The sequence below is a fragment of the Meriones unguiculatus genome (assembly GCF_030254825.1).
Source record: "Meriones unguiculatus strain TT.TT164.6M chromosome X unlocalized genomic scaffold, Bangor_MerUng_6.1 ChrX_unordered_Scaffold_30, whole genome shotgun sequence".
Classification (NCBI taxonomy): domain Eukaryota; kingdom Metazoa; phylum Chordata; class Mammalia; order Rodentia; family Muridae; genus Meriones; species Meriones unguiculatus.
Genome location: NW_026843706.1, coordinates 11,494,960 through 11,517,247, shown reverse-complemented (window position 1 = coordinate 11,517,247; position 22,288 = coordinate 11,494,960). Strand labels below are relative to the sequence as shown.

The 22,288-nt window shown below is 37.6% G+C and overlaps 1 protein-coding gene across 9 annotated transcripts in view; it reads right to left on the bottom strand.

Annotated features, from left to right (window-relative positions):
• Gk (glycerol kinase) overlaps window positions 1-22,288 on the bottom strand; it is a 78,444-nt gene that overhangs the window by 9,096 nt on the left and 47,060 nt on the right. For 8 of the 9 annotated variants that reach the window (XM_060376697.1, XM_060376694.1, XM_060376698.1 and 5 more), the window contains 7 exons: window positions 15,048-15,090; window positions 14,377-14,457; window positions 5,022-5,100; window positions 3,686-3,782; window positions 2,630-2,714; window positions 1,985-2,105; window positions 1,730-1,873 (listed from right to left, as the gene is read on the bottom strand). In XM_060376697.1, the coding sequence (XP_060232680.1) occupies window positions 1,730-1,873; window positions 1,985-2,105; window positions 2,630-2,714; window positions 3,686-3,782; window positions 5,022-5,100; window positions 14,377-14,457; window positions 15,048-15,090 (650 nt within the window). The remainder of the gene's footprint in view (window positions 1-1,729; window positions 1,874-1,984; window positions 2,106-2,629; window positions 2,715-3,685; window positions 3,783-5,021; window positions 5,101-14,376; window positions 14,458-15,047; window positions 15,091-22,288) is intronic. The other variant, XM_060376693.1, reaches the window with a different exon arrangement.

Sequence of the window (22,288 nt, the reverse complement as noted above, 5' to 3'; positions counted from 1 at the left end):
TAAAAAGTACATAAAAATGAGCAATGATGCTGCCCCAGAATAGATGCAGAATACTGCATCGGACTACTTAAGTGAGTATATCCCCATTCTCACTTTATGCTTTTTTTTTTCTGAGACAGTGTTTCATTGTGTATGCCTGACTTGCCTAGAACTTGCTGTGTAGACAAATCTGGCCTCAAACTCACACACACACAAAAATCTGCCTGCCTCTGTTTCCTGAGTACTGGAATTAAAGGTGAGTGGACACACTGTCTGGCTTCTCTTTTTCATTTAAAACAAAGAAATGTAGGCTGGCTGCCCTGGCAAGAGATCACATCCAAAGATGTTTTAGGTCCCTGTGATCCAGCTGGAATACAGACACACCTTTAATCCCAGGAGACAGAAGCAAACAGATCTCTGAGTTCGGGGCCAGCCTGGTATAGAGCAAGTAAAGAAAAGCTTAGATCCAGGTATGGTGGTACAAGCCTTTAATCCCAGCACTCAGGAGACAGAGGCATGCAGATCTGAATTCTAGTCAGTTCTGTTCAGTCAGTTCGGTTGAGCCATTGAGTAGAGAGACAGTGCAGTCAAGTTGAAGTCATGGCAGTTCAGAAGCAGTTTTATCAGGACAGTTTACAGAGACAGGTTGAAAAGAGAAGAAGCTAGACACAGGTAAAGACAGAAAGAGCCAGAGAATGAGAAGGAGCCAAATTAAAACAGATTGCTAGAGTTAGTTTCAGGCCAAGTAGAACTATTCAGTGAGGAACTGAGAGAAGCCAGATTGAATCAGTCAGCTTGGAGAGGAGTTTGAGCCAGAACAGCTGAGTTGAACCAGCCAGCCAGAGTTCAGAAAGAAGAAAGAGTGAAAATATTCTAGATTGTACGGAGGCTAAAAGCTTCCAGGACTAGGCCCAGGTTAGTGGACAGAGGCAGTAAGCCTCAGAGATAACAACTATATCAGACAAATAAAAGTTACTTTTACAAACAAACAAACAAACAAACAAACAAACAAACAAACAAACTCCCTAGGCTGACAAGCTGTAATTGAAAAAGTGGCAGTGTTATTCTCCTGAACAGTATAGATGGGACCCATTTCCCTCATTCATTCTTGCTGAGCAAAAACCAATATGTTTAGCAGCCAAATTATTTTGCTCTAAAACATAACAAATCATTTAAAAATTTAAATTATTTTTACTTATTCTTTTTTATATTAATTACAATTTATTCACTTTGTATCCTAGCTGTAGCTGCTTCCATCATTCCCTCCCAATCCCACCTTCTCTCCCTCATCTCCTCCCATCCCCCTCTCCAAGTCCACTGATAGGGGAGGTCCTCCTCCACTTCCCTCTGACCATACCCTATCAGGTTTCATTGAAACTGGGACTGGCTGCATTGTCTTTCTCTGTGTCCTGATAAGGCTGCTTTCCCTTGAGGGGGGTGGTCAAAGAATTAGCCACTGGATTCATGTCAGAGACAGTCCCTGTTCCTTTTACTAGTGTGTTACTTGGATACTGAGCTGCCATGGGCTCCATTTGAGCAGGGGTTCTAGGTTATCTTCATGCATGGTCTTTGGAGTATCAATCTCAGAAAAAAACCCTGTGCCCAGATTTTTTGGTTCTGTTACTTTCTTGTGGAGCTCCTGTCTCCTTCATGTCTTTCTATCTCCCCTTTCTTTCATAAGATTCTCTGCACTCTGCCCAAAGTTTGGTTACTCATTTTCATTGTTTAAATTTTTTTTCTTTAACTATACCTTCAGCGTTGATCTGAGGTTCAAACCGTTCCATTGTGACAGCTGACAAATCCTCAGGTTCGAGACTCCAAACACCAACCCCCTCTGCTGCCCCAGCTGCCATGGCAGCTCCTAGAGCAGTTGTTTCAGGCATGGAGGGTTTCACTGAGAAGAAAGAACTAAGTCAACAATTTTGTAGTTATGTATGCCTGAACGTCAGTTTTTCCCAAGCCAGCAGTATTACTTCTGGGTTTAAAGGAGTAAACGGTTACTAACCTACTGGAATATACAGAATGTCTGCTTGGAGCTGCATAAGAATTTTATTGCTTGTCATTCCTCCATCTACCTGCAAATGACTGAGGGGGATTCCACAGTCGCGGTTCATGGCATCCAAAATCTTAAAGAAACCAATGCAATTAGCATTATGAAACTACTTCACAGCAACATGTCTAAAAATGGCAACCCTTCACACACAAAACTGAAAGTATTTCTCAAACCCTGAAGAATGACATTGAGACATTTTATTCTGTTCTTGTAAGCCCTCCTTGATCTGGTTGTAATCAATCTTTTCTGGAAGTTACAAAATTCTATTTTGCATCTTCATTTCCTGTCCTGATGCCTAACATTTGTGGTCTTTCCTCTGCCTAATATTTACTACTCTATGTATTACTCTACTACCGAGTATTCTCTCCCGCATAAATTGTCCAGTGGTTGGTGATAAAGGCACTTACAAGATAATGATAGTTGGCAGAAGAGAGATGGCACACTTACATTTACAATAATGTTTATGCAGACTACATTTTTCAATTGGGAACATCTTAGATATTTGATAAATTTTAGGCATAAACATATAGTTAATATTTAATTTAAGAGTAATAAAAAACAGATCAAACACAAGAAAAATGGACCTATATTCATTACCTCTCGAGTTTGGAAACAAACAGCTTCTAATGCAGCAAAAGCGATATGACATTTATTGGTGAACTGAGTAAGTCCACAGATGATCCTAAAAATACACACAAAGATTTTCAGACTAGAATGGTATAAATAGGTCATTGATTTTTTTTTTCCCCTGCCAATCCCTGGCTCTTACAGTTTTTTGTCCTCTCTCTTATACTCACTCTTTAAGAAGGTAGTGTATATATCCCATTTATAACTGACCACTTTACTGACACTTCCTTTCTGCAGTTTGGCTAACTGTGGGCCTTTTCTCTGATAAAGACTGGGAGCTTCAATAATCTATAGGCATAGAGACGCTTACTTAAATGAGTGTTCTTCCACTAAGCCACACCCCAGTCCAAAGATTAAACCACTGATCGTATGTCCCAAATATATAAACAGTGAATTCAACAGACAAAAATGTAGGCAGAAAAGAAAACTGGATATATTCATTGAATAGTGCAGAATGTCCTTATAGTTCATATCATTATATCTATAGTATTTGTGGTCTAACAGAACAGATGATTAACAGAAAACCAAATCATATTCATTTATATGACAGTGTTGGTCTACAATGTGCAGATAAAAGACAGAAAAAATATTAACTAATTTAGTAAATTCACAGGATCCCCCCAACATAAACAATATTGTCAGTGCTATTCCCCTTCCATTACTGTTCTTAATTTTTATTTGCATATATTAGTTAAATCTAATGCTATTCATTATGACATTTTATGTCTACATAATGCTTTGAACATATTCAGTCCATTATTCTCACTCCTGATAATCCCTTCTTTTCCCAATTAGCCTCCCTTCTACTGTTATGTCTTTTATCATCATTTAATTTTCAATTAATGCTTAATGTTTATATATACTAATGAAGTGCTGCGTGATGTTAGAGATATGTATATAATGTGCAGTGAGGCATGTCTGTCACCTCATGCATTTATTTTATTTTCGAAATCGGAACATTCAATATCCTCTTTTCTGGTTGTTTAAAAATATGTAGTAAATTACTTGTAACTATAGAATACATACCCTCTTGCGCTGGGCTCCCAATAAGGTGCATATAACCCTGAAAATGCTGGAACAAAGTAGCAGCCATAAGAAGTACCTACTTCTTTAGCAAGTTTTTCTAGTATTAAAAAAGAGAAAGAAAAAAATCAAACCAATATTTTGCTTTGTTAAATATACTTTAAAATTTAGATCAGGATTTTTCACTTCTGGTTCATTTGTAGCAAAATATTACTAATTAGAGTAGAATGCTAAAAGCAACAAGAACATTTCCCCTACACTGAACGGCCCCATAAATTAAACTGAGCTCTAGAAATCAAGGACCTGGATTCACTTCCTTTATATATTTTAGTTCATTTCCATGTGTGTTGTATGTGTGTACATGGTGAGGGTGTGCATGCATGTAAGGGCCAGAGGTTAGCCCTGGGGGTTGTTCCTCTGGAGATATTTATCTTGTTCATGAAGACAATGTCCCTCACTGGCATAGAACATGCATAAGGACTAACCTAATGAGCTAGCCAGCCCCAAGGATCGACTTGTCTGCAACTTCCCAGCCTTGGGGTTATACATTGAAGCCACTACATTTGGGTTTTGTTGTTGTTTGTTTGTTTGAATGTACATTCTGGGGATAAAACTCAGATCCTTGTGTTTGCGTTGCAAACATTTAACCTGCTGAACAATCTTCCCAGCCCTATTCCTGTAATTTTTATATTTCTTGATTAGGAAACGAGGTGGCCTCTCCCCTGCCTAACCAGAAATGCATTTCTGATAGTCTTAGCTTTAGGCAAAGTTAAACAAAGTAGAGGAAAATGTTAATACCTGAGTTCAGACCAATTACCCACAGACTGAATACAGCCATATTAATACTTAATTTATAGATACTAGAGTTTTAATGCTCATTGTAATTCAGACGTTAAAGCTCTTTTTTATCAGATAAATGTTAATTACACTACTTTACCTGCAGATTCCAGGCACTTACTGGTGTTTAATTTTACACATGGGTAATTTTTATGCCCTCATTTTACCAGTTTATTAATACTACAAATTATGAGATCTTCATAAAAGTCTTTCTGGAAAAATCAAATTTACATGACAGGTGTACATCATTCATAGTTCAAGTTGGTGGCAAAGTAAATATAGATTGCAGGGACAAAATATTAACTTTTTATTCTTTAGAGATTTTCCTCTTGAAACTGAGACTCACTATGTAACTGTGGCTAGCCTGGAACTTGCAATGTAGACTAGGCTGACCTGGAATTCAGAGATCAAACTTCTGCCTTCTGAGTATTGGGATCAAAGGCCTGCATCATACTGCCTGGCTTTCTTTAGACATTTTAACTCTTTACTGAAACATACTCACCAATTTCCTCAGAGGACTGGATAATTCCAAGGTTGTCTCTTAGCCAGCGGATTACAGCACCAGCTATAGCTACAGAACCCTACAGGGGAAAAGAAATCAAAGATATGTTGCCACTAGAACGTGTATTGCCCGTGTATGATACTAATACGTGGAAAACATTCAATTTGGGGATCTCTACAAATATGAAAAACCATGACTTCTAACAAACAATTTTATGTAGACCATACGGTAAAGGAAAAAGCAAACTCTGCAGCACTCCCTTAAACCTATCTTAGTAGGTGGACATCCATCTTTTGAGCAGTTTGATCTCTGTATAATTTGGTAAGCTACTTAGGCATAGTGTTATCTATTTAAAAATATTACATCATCCACAAAGATAATGCAATGAACCACACTAAATATTTAAATGTTTTATTTAAAAAATCAAACAAAAACCTAGCAAAGACACAAGTGATTATTCTTTGAAATCAACCATATGTCACATGGATAAGGCAGTGGATTAGGTCCCTGCTATCCTACCTATACCCAGTCAATCTCCAGGGGATTGGGAGGAAGAAATAAGGGTTAAAACATAAAATTTTAGTCATATGAATCCCAGTTTTATTACTTAATTGCCATATGATCTCTGATAAATTATATAAGCTTTCTGAGCTGCATTTTTAACCTACAGAACGATGGTTACTATTACAATACTGAGCTAAACAAACTGCCATAACTCTTACTATGAGACTACATGTCAAGGTTCTTACTAAACATAAACACTAGCTTAATTAATCCTTAATTCTCAGTAGCATATACTATGATTACATGTAGATGGAATGTCTAAGACCAGTAAATCCATAAAGAAAGGAAGAAGATTAACAGCTGCTTAGGTCTGAATGGGTCAGGGTGTCATGGCATGGGACAGAGCTGTAATGGGGTTTTTTTCTTTAGGTTTATGAAACATTCTGAAGTTGTACTGTTGTTTGCAAAAATCTATGACTGTATTAAAAACCACAGACTTGAACACATGACAAAGGTATATTTGGGGCTAGAATTGTAGTTTGCTTGGTAGAGTAATTTGCCTACCATACACAAGGCCCTAGTTTCCATTCACAGCATCACAAAGAAGAAATAAAAAAAGTTTAAATAGAAGTTTTACTGTATGAACTATAAACTGGACTATAATTCCTCAATAAAGCAATTAAAAATATACTAGAGCAAGGGTTAGTAGTAGTTTAGCTCTCTGGCAGAGAGCTTGTCTGACATGTTTAAGGTCCTGGGTTCAATCCCAAATCCTACAAAAACACAGAAAAACAAACAGATCATAAAGGCAGAATATGTATCAAAAGAACAATTTACGATTCTAATTTATTGCTTTGAGATGTCATTCATAAAAATACTTCTATTCTACACCAAATGTGAGATGATATTAAGTGTAGAAACCTGTCTCAAGGGAAATTAAATGAATTTAAAATTATCTTACTGGCAATAATGTCACACATCTGTAATTCTAGCACTTGGGAGATAGAGAGAGAAGGATCAGGAGTGCAAGGCCATCCTGGGTCACTTAGTGAGTTAGAGGCCTGCTTAAGCTACATGAAATCCTTCCTTAAATTTAAAAACAAAACCAAAAACAACAACAACAAAAATGCAACAGCAAATAAAATAAGGGCTGGAGAAATGACTCAGAGGCTAAGTACTGGAGGGTGTTATTCCAGAGAACCCAGGTTCAAGTCCCAGCAACCAGATCAGATGGCAGCTCACAACCACAACCATCTGAACCCCAGTCCCAGGTAACCCAACTTCCTCTTCTGGCCTTCTTGGGCACTGCAGACATGAAATCAGGCAGAATACTCATATCTATAAAAATAATTAAAAAGTAAAACAAACAAAACAAATCAACCAACTAAATTATCCCTTCTTACTGTCAGGTGCCAAATGCAAGTGAGTCAGAGAATATATTGATATACCACACCAGTTTCTAGCATAAGTCACTATATATATCCCTACAAAGAATAGCATGTTGTTGGTTGGGCAGTGGTGGAGCACACCTTTAATCTCAGCACTCAAGGAGGAAGAGGCAGGTAGATCTCTATGAATTCGAGGCCAGCCTGGTCTACAAACCATGAATAGCCAAAGCTATACAGAGAAACCCTGTCTCAAAAAACCAACCAAAGCAACAAACCAAAAACCAAACAAACCAAAAAAACCCTCACAGTTTTTCCTTATATAGTAACATATTAATGTAATTTTAAATATGTAATCAATATTAAAATCATTGAGTTCTTTTTTGTACTGTGTTTAAAATTTAATATATATTTAAATTATAAAAATAATCACTGTTATTATTATTGTGTGTGTTCACACACCTCTGCTACAGTGTAAGTGTGGAGTCAGAGGACCACTTTCTGGAGTCAACGAGATGGCTCAGAAGGTAAAGGAGCTTGCCACTGAGCCTGTTAAGCACATGGCAGGAGGAGGAATGGAGTTTTAAAAGCTGTCCTCTGCCAGGCAGTGGTGGTGCACACCTTTAATCACAGCACTCAGGAGAGAAGACTAGCCTGGTCTGTAGAATGAGTTCCAAGACAGCCAGGGCTACACAGAGAAACCCTGTCTCAAAAAGAAAAACAGAAACAAAACAAAACTCTTCTCTGATCTCTATATGCCATCCCATGAATCTCTTAAATAGACAGATAGATAAACATATTAAATAATAAAAAGGAAGCAGATGAGGACTGTGGCACAAGCCTATAATCCCAGTACTTGGAAAGTGGAAGCTATACAATCATCCTCAGCTCCATAGGGTGTTTGGAGCTAATTTGAGGTACATAAGATGTTGTTGAAAAACAAACAAACAAACGAAAACAACAAAAAGAACTAAAGGAAAAAGTAACATGGTTTTAGTAGAGGCAAAACCAAGGTTTTGATTACAAGGTGACAACTACAAAGCATAATCTCAATTCAAGCGAATGCTTTAAAAACTGCAAAGTCACAGGGTCCACAATATTACTCAGCAGGTAAACACACTGGCTACCAAGTCTGAGACAACCTCCAGAAACCAGACTGGAGAGAACTGGCTCCTCAAAGTTGTCCTCTGATTTCCACACTTGCACTGTGACATGCGCACTCACAGCCACTCAGTATGTAAAGATTTGGTTTGCAGGAGATAAGGACAGTTTTGTTCTAATTAAAGAAATACAGTGAATAAACAACAGTAAAAGGTAGCTAAAATGGGTATCTGAAGCAAGAGTATAAGTTTGGTATCTGGATATAATTAAAATTCCTTAAACAGTGTGGTTTAAGGAATTTTAATTTTAAGGAATTAATGAAATTTAATAAAAATGAAATAAGCCTCTTAATGGAAAAGAAAAGTATGTAGGGGTTAGAGAGATGGTTGGTGGCTTAAGAGCACTTGCTCCTCTTCAAGGATCCATGAAGCACCCACATCAGGTGGCTCACAACTACCTGCAACTCTAGCTCCAAGTGATCTGACCCCACTTCTGGCCTCTTTGAGCATCTGCAGACACTCACACAGACAAACATAGATGGACATGAATAAAAAATAAATAAATTCATTAAAATAAATCTTTAAAAAAGTGTGTAGGCCTCTGAATTCAGAGACAGGAGATAGGGGGCCATGGGGGCACACACCTTTAATCCTGGCCCTCTGGGAGGCAGAAGCAGGCAAACTGATGTAAGTTCAAGGCCAGCCTGGTCTACAAAGAGTCCAGGACTGCCAAGGCTACACAGAGAAACCCTGTCTAAAAAATTGTTTATAATTCCCTCAAAAACATTTATAAGCAAAATAATATATTTGCCTTAACACTGACAAGCTCCTTTGGAAATTAAGTAAAATGATTACAAAACAAGATGAAGGCATTTTTTAAAAACTAAACATGTACCCTTTCTCTATGTTTCTCTCTCTCTCTCTCTCTCTCTCTCTCTCTCTCTCTCTCTGTGTGTGTGTGTGTGTGTGTGTATGTGTGTGTCTGTGTGTGAGTGTGTGCGTGCGTGCGTGTGTGTGTGTGTGTGTGTGTGTGTGTGTGTGTGTGTCTGTGTGTGTACGCACACATGTGAATGTAGGAATAGGCTCTTTCTTCAAAAACTATTCTCAATGTTTTTTTGTGGAAAGACCCTGTCACTGAGGTCTGGGGCTCACATTAGGCTGGGATTGCTAGCCAGCGAGCCCTACAAATCCACTTGTCTTGGCCAAAAACAAATGACAGTGCTCAATTGTTTTTCACATGGATTCTGAGGATCAAACTGCAGTCCTCATGCTTGCAAAGACAGCGCCTTTACAATTGAGCTACATTCTTCCCCACAAGAATGTACTTTATAAAAGTCCATTAATGGCATACATTCATATTCTTAATTGTTGTAGCTTTCATAATTCCTAACGTTCACGCTACTTTATGATTCCTTGGTACAATAGAACCAATGACTTGCTTTTAATCAAAGGTGTCAGGATTATGCAAAGATATGAGTGTGATTATGTGACATAAGAGCACTGTTCTTGTCTTGCTGGGCACTCTCCTTCCCCCTTAATCTTTGAGGAAGCTGAGGGACACGTTGAGAAGCAAGGAGCTACATGTGGCCTCTGGAAGCCGAGAGTGTCTCCACCTGACTGCTAGAAAGAAATTGAATCCCTTTGTATGAGAGGAACTAGATCCTGCCAAAAAGCCTTTATTAGCTTGAAAGCAGATGGAATGCCAGATAAGCCCATAGCCTTAGCCCACACCTATTGAGATGTCAAATAGAGTACCCAGCACTGAGAGGTGATAAATGAATGTTATTTTATGTCATTCAACATTGCTATATATCAAAGAAGTGGCTACTCAGAAGCTTCCCCCTAAAATGAACAATCTTGCACAAGGATGAAAATCTCTAAAAATAGTATTAACACGGCAATCATAAATCACATTAATGCTAAGGTCGACAAAGAGATAGTTAAGGAAGCTATTGGAAGAATATAAAGAAGTCTCTAATGCTTATATTTAAAAGGATACAAATACAGCTTAACATAGAATTTAGTATTGTTTATACTCTTTAACACACAGTGAGGATAAAAGGATGGACAAAATGAATAGAAGTCTGGCCTCTGAAATCCTATGATGAGGGTCAGCAAGTACTCCCACAAGCTATCCACTGACTCCCCAACCCCACATAAATGGGAAAAAAGGTCTATTTCCTAATAAAATACAGAACAGGTAAGTCTCAAGCTCTTAAGTTAGGTCAAGTTCATGATCATATTACTGGCCCCCCAAACGAGGCTTGTTTTATGAAACAATACTTAGAAAAAGAAGCGGAACAAGGAAAAGGAAAGCCTGGCTTCAGGAAGATAGTGTCCTACTGACAGATGACAGAGGGCAGACAGACCACATAACTGCCCTACTTTGTTCTATTTTCTTCCACTATAGAGAAACAGAAATGGCAGGGCAAATTAAAATAGCTTGATATAAGACTACAGCTTCAGACGAGATTGGGCATGTTCAGGGTGGTATGGCCATGTACAGAGACTATACAGCTTCAGAATAACATAAAGACCATGGGCCCTGGTTGCTTTTCATACAAGATGACATGAGAACTCACAGATTTAAAACTATTAAGCCTAGAATCAATCACCTGCCAGTAGACTGAGAGAAACAGAAAAATGATTCTCTAGGCAATGAAGACAATGTAATGCTCTTTGTTTTCAACACAGAGGATAACAGAGAAAATAAAGAAATGCAAAGCAGCACACAATGACTTAAGTACAGAGTAACATTCATGTGTACAAGACTGGAAACGTGCAGCATAGTAAGAATGCAGTTGCAAGCATGGTGCCTTCTGATTTATTTCTCTGTCTATGTCAAGAAGTAGGGTGCTTGCCAGAAACTGTTTCTTCTAGAGGAAATACGTCCAAAATGCTTTGTACAAGACAAGAACTACAACCAGGCTCAATGCTTGAAGCCAGAGGCTTAAGGAGAGTTCTGCTTGTGTAGGAGTATGGAAAAATAAGCACCAGGCATCTAACTAAGGGTATGAATTAATGGAAGATGAGACTGCTAATAAAAAAATGTTAAATTCATGAAGAAATCCATAATTAAAAATTCACCCACAAAACTTACCATCTGGAATAGAATTCATTTCAGTATGACAAAGACCTTAAAAATTAGTGCTAAAAATATTTGAAGAAATAAATTAGGGCATGACTTCCATTAGAAACATCAACAACAACAAATCCAGACATAGTGGCACACCTTATAATCCAAGGATTTGGGAGGCTTAAGTAGGAAGTTTGAGTCCAGCTGGGACTACAGAGTGAGGCCCTTTCTCAAACAAACACAAAATTGTGAAGTAAGGGAAAAAGGAAAGAAAATCAACTAGATATGAGAACAAAAAACAAAAAATGAGACTGGAGACATAAAAGGCACAAGACCAAAGAAATGATACTGAGGATGGGTGTGGTGGCAAATACACACAATGCCAGTATTTAGCAGGCTGAGACAAGTACACTAAAGGCCAGGTTGGGATGCACAGAGAGAGGAAGCCTCAAAACAGTGATACCAAATACAGAAATGACTCAGTTGATATTATTTATTGTCAACTGCAAAGAAAGTACTAATTATTGTATGTTGAAGGAAAAAAGAAGAAATGAAAACTTTCAACAGCAAAATTTAACATTGCTGGTAGAGCCTACATAGAAATAAAATATCTGAGGCCCCCATCATGGTTGGGAGATTAAAAATACTAAACACTTATATATATATTTAGAAAACTATTAAGTTAAATCATATTTTTAAAAGATAAAAGAAAAAATCACTAAACTGAAAAAAATGAACCTGTATTACTCTCAATTCAGCAAGAGAATGAAGAAAAACTCAAAGAACTGGCCATAGAGGCTCACATCTAAGAAACAAGAGGGCTTTCTAGGCTGTACTGGCACATCAAAAATAACAACACAACAACAAAAGGGGTCAGGGGACAAAATGGGTGAAGAGAGGCAGCTATAGTTTCAGTTAACAAATTTACAAAGTTTTATGAATCTAGCATTATTCTTCTCTTTTAGTTTGTTTTGATCTCTTGAAATGTTTAAAAATGTTTGTGAACTGTTTAAGATAGAAAGGGGGTAGGAATCCTACCTACTAATGTTTTTAAAAATTGGTTTTTATGAGGGGTATGTGAATGCATATTATGGCAAATGAAAAGTACTTTAGACAATGGCAGAGTAGCCCTAGATTAGAATAACTGGCACATTTTGTACAAATCCACAATGAAGCAGGCCTGGTTTGAGAAAGAGGATATTTTAGCATGATCTAAGAACCAACAATAAAAAGAAGCTATTAGACTAAATTAAATAAGTTTTCAGGCCAGATGAACAGAAGAATGCTTACAGTGAGAAAGGCATAAAACATACTGCTGAGTACACACTGCATAAAGGATATCCTTTTTCTCTCTAGGAAGACTGGTGATTTGGAATGGGAGATCAAACTACCAAGCATATGAGTGATAGATACCAGGGCATTCAGGCCGTTTAAACTGGATGAGGACAAACTGAAAGCTCCCACCTAGCATTTAGAGACATAACAGATGACATACCTAGGCCCATTGCTATGGATGTTACTAAGTAACAGTTTAAAACTGGGTGTGGTGGCACATTTCTATAATCCCATCATTCAGGATGAAAAGACAGGAGGAACAGGAATTACTCATCCTTAGCTACATAGCAAATTTGAGGCCTGCTTCAGATACACACTACCCTGTCTCAAATTAACAAACAGACAAACAAAGTAAAACAAGCTTGGAATTCTATCTTGAAACGGAAGTTGGGAGGGAGGCTATTATTGAAAAGATGAGAAAGATTTCATACTGAGACTATGTGACGCCTGCCTTTTGAAGGCCTTTTCTAGGTTTAAAATTACTGAAATTCTCTTTCTCACCCAAGGTCAAACAAAGCATATTAATACTACCACAGCTGCTGCTACAATTCTGGTAGCCCCCAAAACATATTCTCCCACCCTGTTTTTATGTTAGCAGCTATCCTAAAGGTTCTCCAAAGCAGAGAATAAAGGAGAAAAGGGGCTCATGGCATTTTAAAGTGTTAAGAAAGCTTTAATATACAGATGCTTGTGTGTAAAGAAAAGGGGTTGACATTGTTGTGGATATAGTTCAGTCATAGGGCACATGCCTAGCAGGTTCAAGGCCCTGGGCTCAACTATGAGTGCTATGAAGAAGGAAGCCTAGTTTGGGAAGAGAGATTGCAGTGTTTAATGGAAAGAGGTAGAAAGCTGAAGCTCATCATGCTATAGCTTGGCAGCTGAGAAAATGTTTTAATTACGACTAGAAGTCTAAGCCCTTGACTAAACTATCATTGGGCGGTCTAAGAAATGAGTCCCAATAAGGCATCAGGTAGTTCTTCCAAAGTTAATTATATACAGTTAGGAATGTAGCCCAGTGATAGACACTTCCTAGAGCACATGAGACCCTGTAGCCAATCTCTAATAGTACATTAAAAAAGATCCAAAACTGACTGTGTCTGATTTTACAAGCAAAATATTTCGAAGCAAAATATGCTTCTGTGACACTAAACCAATGTTTGTTCTTTGGTTATTTATTTATTTATTTGTGATGCTGGAGCCTGAACCTAGGAGTCAGCTGGTACCTTGAAGCAAATTACTCTATCACCGATCTTTACATCAATTCCTTTAGTGTCTCTTGTACAAACCTATCATGCCCTACAAACATAGACCGATCACAATGTGCAAAGATATCTGAAACAGATGTTTCCCAGGATGAATGGGACAAATCACATATCTTTGTTTCCCATGTCCACAATACTAATAGAAACACAAGTGAAGAAGAGTTTCTCTGCCTTTCTGTGCTCAATGATTCACTATGAAATACTGGGTCATTTTAGTTACTAAATTTTTAAGCTGATAGAAGCACTAGAGCCAGCTAATCCCATTATTAAACTTAAAGGATAGAAAATTTTAGATGCACAGCAAGTAAATAATATCCCCAAGTTGACAAATTTAGTTGGTACCAACAACTGAGATGGTATAATCTTGTCTCATGGGAGCCTAGTTTAGTCCAAGGTTCTTTTTACCCAATCAAAGGACAAAAAAGTAGAATATTTAAGTCCTAGGTATTAAAATATTAACATCTTAAAGATGTTAGAAAGCATTGTAATTTCCTCAGCTGTGTTGCTCAAGTAATTGCAGAAGAAGAAAAATTGCCATATGCTCAAGGTCAATTTGAGGAGACAAAAAAGAGTTCTTCACCTGCCAGGGATACGTGACAATATCCTGTCTCAAAATAATGCCTCTTCCCCCAGAATGCATGGTAATCTTTATTAATTGTGTCATATCATCTATACTGACTGAAAAGAACTTACTTCCAATGCATAATACACAGGTTTGTCTCTGCCAAGTTTATAAGCCACAGTGGTCAAAAGGCCATGTTCAGAAAATACACACTGTAGAAAAGAAAAACAAAGATTTTAGGGTAGAAAAATTTAAAGGCAAGTATAAAGCCTTTTCAGTTTTTAAGACAAAGTTTTACTGTGTAGTCCTGGTAAGTCTTGAACTCACAGAGATCTGCCCACTTCTGCCTCCCAAGTGCTGGGATTAAAGGTGTGTACTAGGACACCTGGATTCCATGTGAGGACATTTCTTTAAAGTTAAAATAAAGCATGTTTATTCATAATAACTCAATCAATAAAATAATTATTATTAAAAGTCTTAGTGATTAATAAAAACCCACTCAGACTGCTAAAACATTATTCCTTGTTTCAAATTAGATTTTTGCTAATAATCTGATGATACTACATCTATTTCCATTAACACAAGCAAATGAACACATATGAAATTAAAAAAGCATAGAAGGCCTCTTACTAAAATCACTCAAATTTTTTTGATTTTCATCACTTCTATTGAACCAAGTTAAACCACGATTAAGTAAAAGATGAAGGCTCCCAAATCACATTAATAATGAATTATATTCAAGCATTATATATATGACTGAAAAGAAGACTTTCATCAATCTGAACTCAAAAGAAAAACCAACCTTATGGCCTGTGTTACACAGTAAGAAACACCCTGTTCCATACCTATAGGTGGAAAAATGAATAGCATGACAATTTTATTAAAAGCAAATAGCAAAATCTTAGTTTTTTAAATAATCAAAACTGACATTTTACTTAATACAATAAAAGTCATTTTATGAAGGTTTTTAAAACTATTGAAAACTAACAAACATTGTACACTAAATACTCTTTAAGAGTACTTTTTTTTAAAAAAAATCAGTCTAGAAGGAAATATTTTGGTAGCAATCGATGGAAAAAACGCAGATAAAGGATTTAGCATTTGGTCAGTCATAGGCTAATGGCGTATTTATAAAATACAACTGAATTATATCAAATTCTACACCTAGTTGCATTTAAGTTACCCCTGATTTCCACAGGGTGAAGCATCACAACTAATGGCTCTTCAAAAATATAGTTGGCCGGCTTAGCTCTATCACTAATAATAACTATGGACTGAGAAACACCACAATGTTCTGGAAGGATGAAAAGCTGAGCATGGAATAGTAGAAAGAATAGCTAGGACAAAAAAATGACATACAAGGAAAAGCTATTTAAGGGTTACTGATCTCATTCTCTCTACAGGGTAATGTATTCCAGTGGTAAGATAAAATCAGAACTCAATGTGGTTGATATGGATGAACTGAACTTTGTGGCAGTCTTATCACTATAAGCTTTGGACTGTGCCACAAGTCTCACTCTTTAACATAATACATACTTTTGATTTGTGTATGGAAGATTAGTTAATAACCCCAACTGAACTAGTAAAGGTCATAGAGAAACAGTTTTAAAGTGAGCAGGGATAACAATACTGCTACAACCACAGACACAGTTGACTCTGCCTGTGGTGGTTTGAATAGGAACGGCACCCACAGACTCATGTGTTCCAATGCTTGGTCATAGGGAGTGGCACTATTGGGAGGTGTAGCCTTCTGGAGGAAGTGTGTCACCTGGGGGTGGGCTTTGAAGTTTCAGAAGCTCAAAACAGGCCCAGTGGCTCATTCTCTTTTCCTGCAAATACAGATGTAGAACTCTCAGCTCCTTCTCCAGCACCACGTCTGCCTATGTGTTGCCATGTTTCCCATCATGACAATATATAATAGTCTAAACCCCAGAAATTGTAAGCCAGACCCAATTAAATATTTTCCTTATTAAGAATTGCCATGGAGTCAGGTGCAGTGGCGCACATCCGTAATCACAGCATTTAGGGAGGCAGAGGCAGATCTCTGTGAACAGCATATACTATGTGCCAGCATAGTATAAAAAGTTAGTCTTGGACAGCCAAGGCTACACAGAGAAACAAAAAAAAAAAAGTTTCCATGGTGTTGGTGTCTCTTCACAACAATAGCAACCCTAAGACACTGCCTAAGCTTGGAATTCCTGCCCCACAAGTCTTACTTCAATGCTAGATCTGCCTGCCTCTGCCTCTAGAGTGCTAGGATTAAAGGCATGTTACAATATACCTGACAATTTTATGCTTTTAAAATGCAAACAAGGGCTGGAGAGGTGGCACAGAGGTAAGAGAACTTGTTACTCTTGCAGAGGCCTTAGGTTCGATTCCCAGCATCCACATAGTACCTCACAACCATCTTCAACTCCAGTTCCGGGTTATCTGATGCTGTTTGTCGACTTCCATGTGTTCTAGGCACACAAATATTGCACAGACATACATGTAGGCAAAACACTTACATAAAACAATTTATACTTAACTTATTTCACATTTCCTTGTGTGAGTACTACATGTACCACAAACAAGGTCCAAACACAAATTCTTCTATTGGACCCGTTCCTTACTTTGAATAATCCTAATTGTCTGTCCCTGGGTCTAGACCTCACTTCTAATTGTTCTCCCTTGCCTCTCTGCAGTGTCCTATGTATCTCTATATCTCTTTCTGTCCTCATTTTCTGACTCTGCAGTATTAGGATATAGTGGCTTATTATACTACAGGTCTAGCTTCTCCTAGCTGTGACCCAAGATTGTCATTATATTAACTGACAAATCCAGTCACACCTAAACATATCTTGTAAATGTTCAGAGGTTACCAATTCTTTATCAAGGAAAAAAGAAAAAAAAAGAAAGAAACAAACAAACAAACAAAAAACATCCTGACTTGTAATTTACAGCTTTACAGTATGGTTGTTATGGTGTGAATGAAATACCCCTCGCTGGCTCATGATTTGAACATCTTGTGCTATTCTGGAAGGTTATGGATGCTATGGGAGGTGGGGCCTAGCTGGAGGATATGTCACTGGATGTATGCCTTAAGGTTATACTAAGTCCTTAAGGTTATACTAAGTCCTGTGTTTCTTCCTCCTTCCTGCCAGGATGACAGTTACTCCCATACATGTATCTACACTACATTGTTCTTCTAAATACCACCCACGCCCATAGCTTTTTTTTTTTTTATGCTGAGTACCTCAGGCTGATGTGGCATTTATCATTTAGACTAGACTGTCTCCCAAGTGCCTGGGATACAGGCCAGAACCACTGGGCTCATGTTGTCTTATTTTCTACCATTTTCCTACCCCAATGTTCTCTCCATTTTCTATACTAAATCTTACTATCTGTATCCTTGTTAAGTGTCCCCTGCATTCTCCAGTACTGCCCATTCTGTAAAACGTCTCACTACTAGCATAATGGATTTTTAATAGTGCTGGAGCAAGTCAACTACTCTACCAATGAGCTACATGCTGAACCCATTTATATAATCATTTGTGATTTTTTTCCTGGCCTCATTATGAAAGCCCATAACTTTATTTGAATGTTTCTTATGCCATGTAAACTCTAGTTTGTATACCATTAACTGGATATTTGTGTTATATCCCCTTGGGGTAAGAATTGTGAGATCACAATCTATGATTTGCTGTTTCCCTCCTACAACCTACAGTCACTATGTAGGTACTAAAACAATTGCTACCTGATTTTAATTAATAATTTATAGACTTAGCTGCCAATGGTAAAGAGAGAGAGTAGCAAAAGGGGGAAATGAAAGCTATTTTACTGGGTCCCTATTATGTACTACGTACTGTGCTAGGTATTGGACATAGAGATAGCATCTGATTTACTGGCATTAGTGTTCCTGGCAGAGGAGGAAAAGGGAAAAAGACAGCCTAGTTTTCCCGATTCTGTTGCTGGAACCCTGATTCAAAGAAAATGTTTTCACACTTATGTTGACTCAAGTGCTCCTTCATAACCTGAGGTCACCACAGCTTACAATGAATTTTCATATAACCTCTTCTAAACAAAGTTTCATTCCAATAAGGTAATCCTTTCACATGAGGGTGGCTGGCCCTGCTGAATTACAATAGCATATATTTTAGAACTATTAGATATTTTATTATTTGTAAAAAAAAAACTTATTCACCTAAGTCAAAAATAAAAAAAGTCAGGATAGAGAGATGGCTCAGAAGTTAAGAGCCCTGTCTGCTCTTCCAGTGGTTCTGAGTTGAATTCTCTGCAACCACATGGTGGCTCACAACCATCTACACCCTCTAATATCCTCTTCTGGCATGCAGGTGTACATGCAAATGGAGCACTCATATACATAAAAATAAAAGTAAATAAATGATAAAAAGAATAAAGAAGTCATCATGGTAGTGCATGTTTGTAATCCCATAATTATTATCCTAAAATAGCAAGTCCAAGGACAGGCTGAGTTACATAAGACCTTGTCTGAAAATACAACCCAACCAACCAGTAAATAAAATATCATGACTCTAAACTTAACACCTGGGAGACTGAGGCAGAAGGATGATGAGTTTAAATTCAGGCCAGGCTGAGATGCACAGTAAGCTCCAGGCACAGGGGCTACACAGCAAGACCCTGTCTCCAAAAGACAACAAAACAAAACAGGAACAAAAACCTTAAAAAACAAAACAAAATAAAACAGACAACAAATCCAAACCAATTAACAAAAACCCTTGATGACAGTATTAGGATGTTCTCATGAGAAAAAAACATTGACTATACGGTCTTCTGGTCCACAGAATCATCAGCCTGGGCCTCATGGGGGCTTGCAAAGATCAGGGAGGCTGTAGGGTCTGACATATGTTATGGCTTAGTAGCTTCATGTTCTTGTGGGACTCCTAACAATGGAAGAAAGGGCTGTGCTCGAGTCTTTTGCCTGTTTGTGGGACCCTATTTGGCTACCTTGCCCAGCCTTGATGTAATAGTATGTGCCTGTTGTTATTGTAGCTTTTTATGCCATGTTTGGTTGATGTCCCTAGGAGGCCTACTCTTTTCTGAGGAAAGGCAGAGCAGGGATGGGGTGGAGTGGAAATGGTTGATATGGGGGGAGGGGTGCCTAGGGGAAGGGAAACTTGCAGTAGGGAAGTTATAGGTGAAAGAAAAACAATTTTGTGGTATTTTAAGACAGGGTTTCTCTGTGTAATAGAGCCCTCGCTGTCCTGGACTTGCTTTGTAGATCAGGCTGGCCTTGAACTCACAAAGATATTCCTGCCTCTGCCTCCCAGAATTACAGGCATGCACCACCACACCTGGCTGAAAGAATTTTAAAAAAGCTATAACTATATAAAAAGTAAGAAAAACAAGAAACCAAAATAACTTAAAAAATAAAACGAAAGATAAAAGGATACAGTTTTCTTTTAAGTTTATGGAAATGTTTTCTACACAGGGAAGACAATAAAACATTGATGTCTAGGGCCACAACTAAGGAATACAATGAATTAATATAGAAATATTATGCCTCTGACTTACCACATTCATGACATTATGTAAATTAATTATTCTCTCTAAATCTTAGTTACCTGACTTATGAAATAGGAATAATAGGATTCACAAATAATAGGATTTATGTGCACTGAGTGAAAATATCTCAAGTATATGGACCATTACACATAACTCTTCCATTGAATATATGAAATGGGATAGATACTTTCTTATAATAAAACAAATTAAGAGAGAATAATAGGAGAGAAGCATTATTAATTCTTCTTGCTGTTCCTGATCAGTGGAATTACTTCAGATGAGGAGGAAATCACCAAGAAAACAGCATTAAATATCCTATAAAAATATACTTTGAAATTGGTTAAGGGGAAAACCCTCAGCAAGATAATACACTGAAAATTTTAATTTGTATTATAGCTTTTGCTCACCTCTTCACAACCCCAATCCATTAAATGTGGCCTCAGGGTAAACAACAAAACAAACCCCAGAAACTTGGGAAGCTGAGACAGAAAGGTTTCTATGAATTTTTTGTTCAGTCTTAAGCAACCTAGTGGCAGTTTCAGTGGGTTAGAGTTGGGCTCTATCTCAAAAACACCAAAATCAAATTAAAAACAAAATACAAAACCAGAACTGAGGATGTGGTTAACTTGGCAGATGCAAGTCTAACATGCTAGCGTGGGTATAATTCCCAGCATGGCAAAAACTGGGTGTCATGACAGATGACTGTAAAAATCTAGTATCTGACAATTTGAGACAGAAGGATCAGGAACTTCAGGCCAACCTGGGCTATATAAGAGTCAAGGCAGAACAATGGACATAAAATACCTTGGTGTAAATCTAACCAAGCAAGTCAAAGACTTGAATGAAAAAACTTCCAGTCTCTAAAGAAAGAAACAGAAGAAGATTCAGAAGATGGAAAGATCCCCCATGCTCATGGCTTGGTAGGATTAACATGGCCATCTTACCAAGAGCAATCTACAGATTCAATGCAATTCCCATCAAATTACCAAAACAATTCTTTAGAGACTTTGAAAGAAAAATTCTCAACTTCGTATGGAATAAGAAGAAACCCAGAATAAATAAAACCATCCTCTACAATAAAAGATCTTCTGGAGGTATCTCCATCCCTGATCTCAAGCTGTACTATAGAGCAACAGTAATAAAAACTGCATGGTACTGGCATAGAAACAGGCTGGTGGATCAATGGAATCAAATAGAAGACCCAGAAATAAACCCACATACTTAGGTACACCTGATTTTTTACAAAGATGCCAAAACCATACAATGAAGAAAAGATAGCATCTTCAACAAATGGTGCTGGTCTAACTGGATATCTACATGAAGAAAATGTAAATGGATCCATATTTATCATCCAGCACGAAAATAAAGTCCAAGTGGATCAAAGACCTCAACATAAAACCAGATACACTAAACCTGTTAGAAGACAAATTGGAGCTTTGAGCTCATTGGCACAGGAGACAACTTCCTGAGTAGAACACCAACAGCACAGGCTCTAAGAGCAACAATCAATAAATGGGACCTCATGAAACTGAAAATCTTTTGTAAAGCAAAGGACACTGTCATCAGAACAAAAGACAGCCTCTGGATTGGAAAAGGATCCTCACCAAACCTATATCTGACAAAGGGCTAATATCCAGAATATATAAAGAACTCAAGAAGTTAAACAGCAACAAATCAAATAATCCAATTAAAAAATGGGGCACAGAACTAAACAGAAATTTCTCAATAGAGGAACATCGAATGGCAGAAAAAAACACTTAAAGAAATGCTCAATATCTTTAGTCATCAGGGAAATGCAAATCAAAATGACCCTGAGATTTCACCTTACACCCATCAGGATGGCTAATAACAAAAACTCAAGTGACAACACATGCTGGAGAGGATGTGGAGAAAGAGGAACCCTCCTCCATTGCTGGTGGGAATGTAAACTTGTACAACTACTTTGGAAATCAATCTGGTGCTTTCTCAGACAATTAGGAATAGTGCTTCCTCAGGATCCAGCTATACCACTCCTAGACATATATCCAGAATATGCTCAAATATACAACAAGGACATTTGCTCAACCATGTTCACAGCAGCTTTATTCGTAATAGAAAAACATGGAAACAACCTAGATGTCTTTCAGTTGAAGAATGGATACAGAAATTGTGGTATATTTACACAGTGAAATACTACTCGGCAATTAAAAACAAGGAAATCATGAAATTTGCAGGCAAATGTTAGAATCCAGAAAAGATCATCCTGAGTGAGGTATCCCAGAAGCAGAGAGACACACATGGTATATGCTCACTCATAAGTTGATATTAGACATATAATATAGGATAATCATACTAAAATCTGTACAGCTAAAGAAGCTAATCAAGAAGGAGGACCCTGGGTAAGATGCTTAATCCTCATTCAGAAATGCAAATGGGATAGATATCAAAAGAGAGTGAAAACAAGGAACAAGACAGGAGCCTACCACAGAGGGCCTCTGAAAGACTCTATCCAGCAAGTCTCAAGTCCAGCAGATGCTG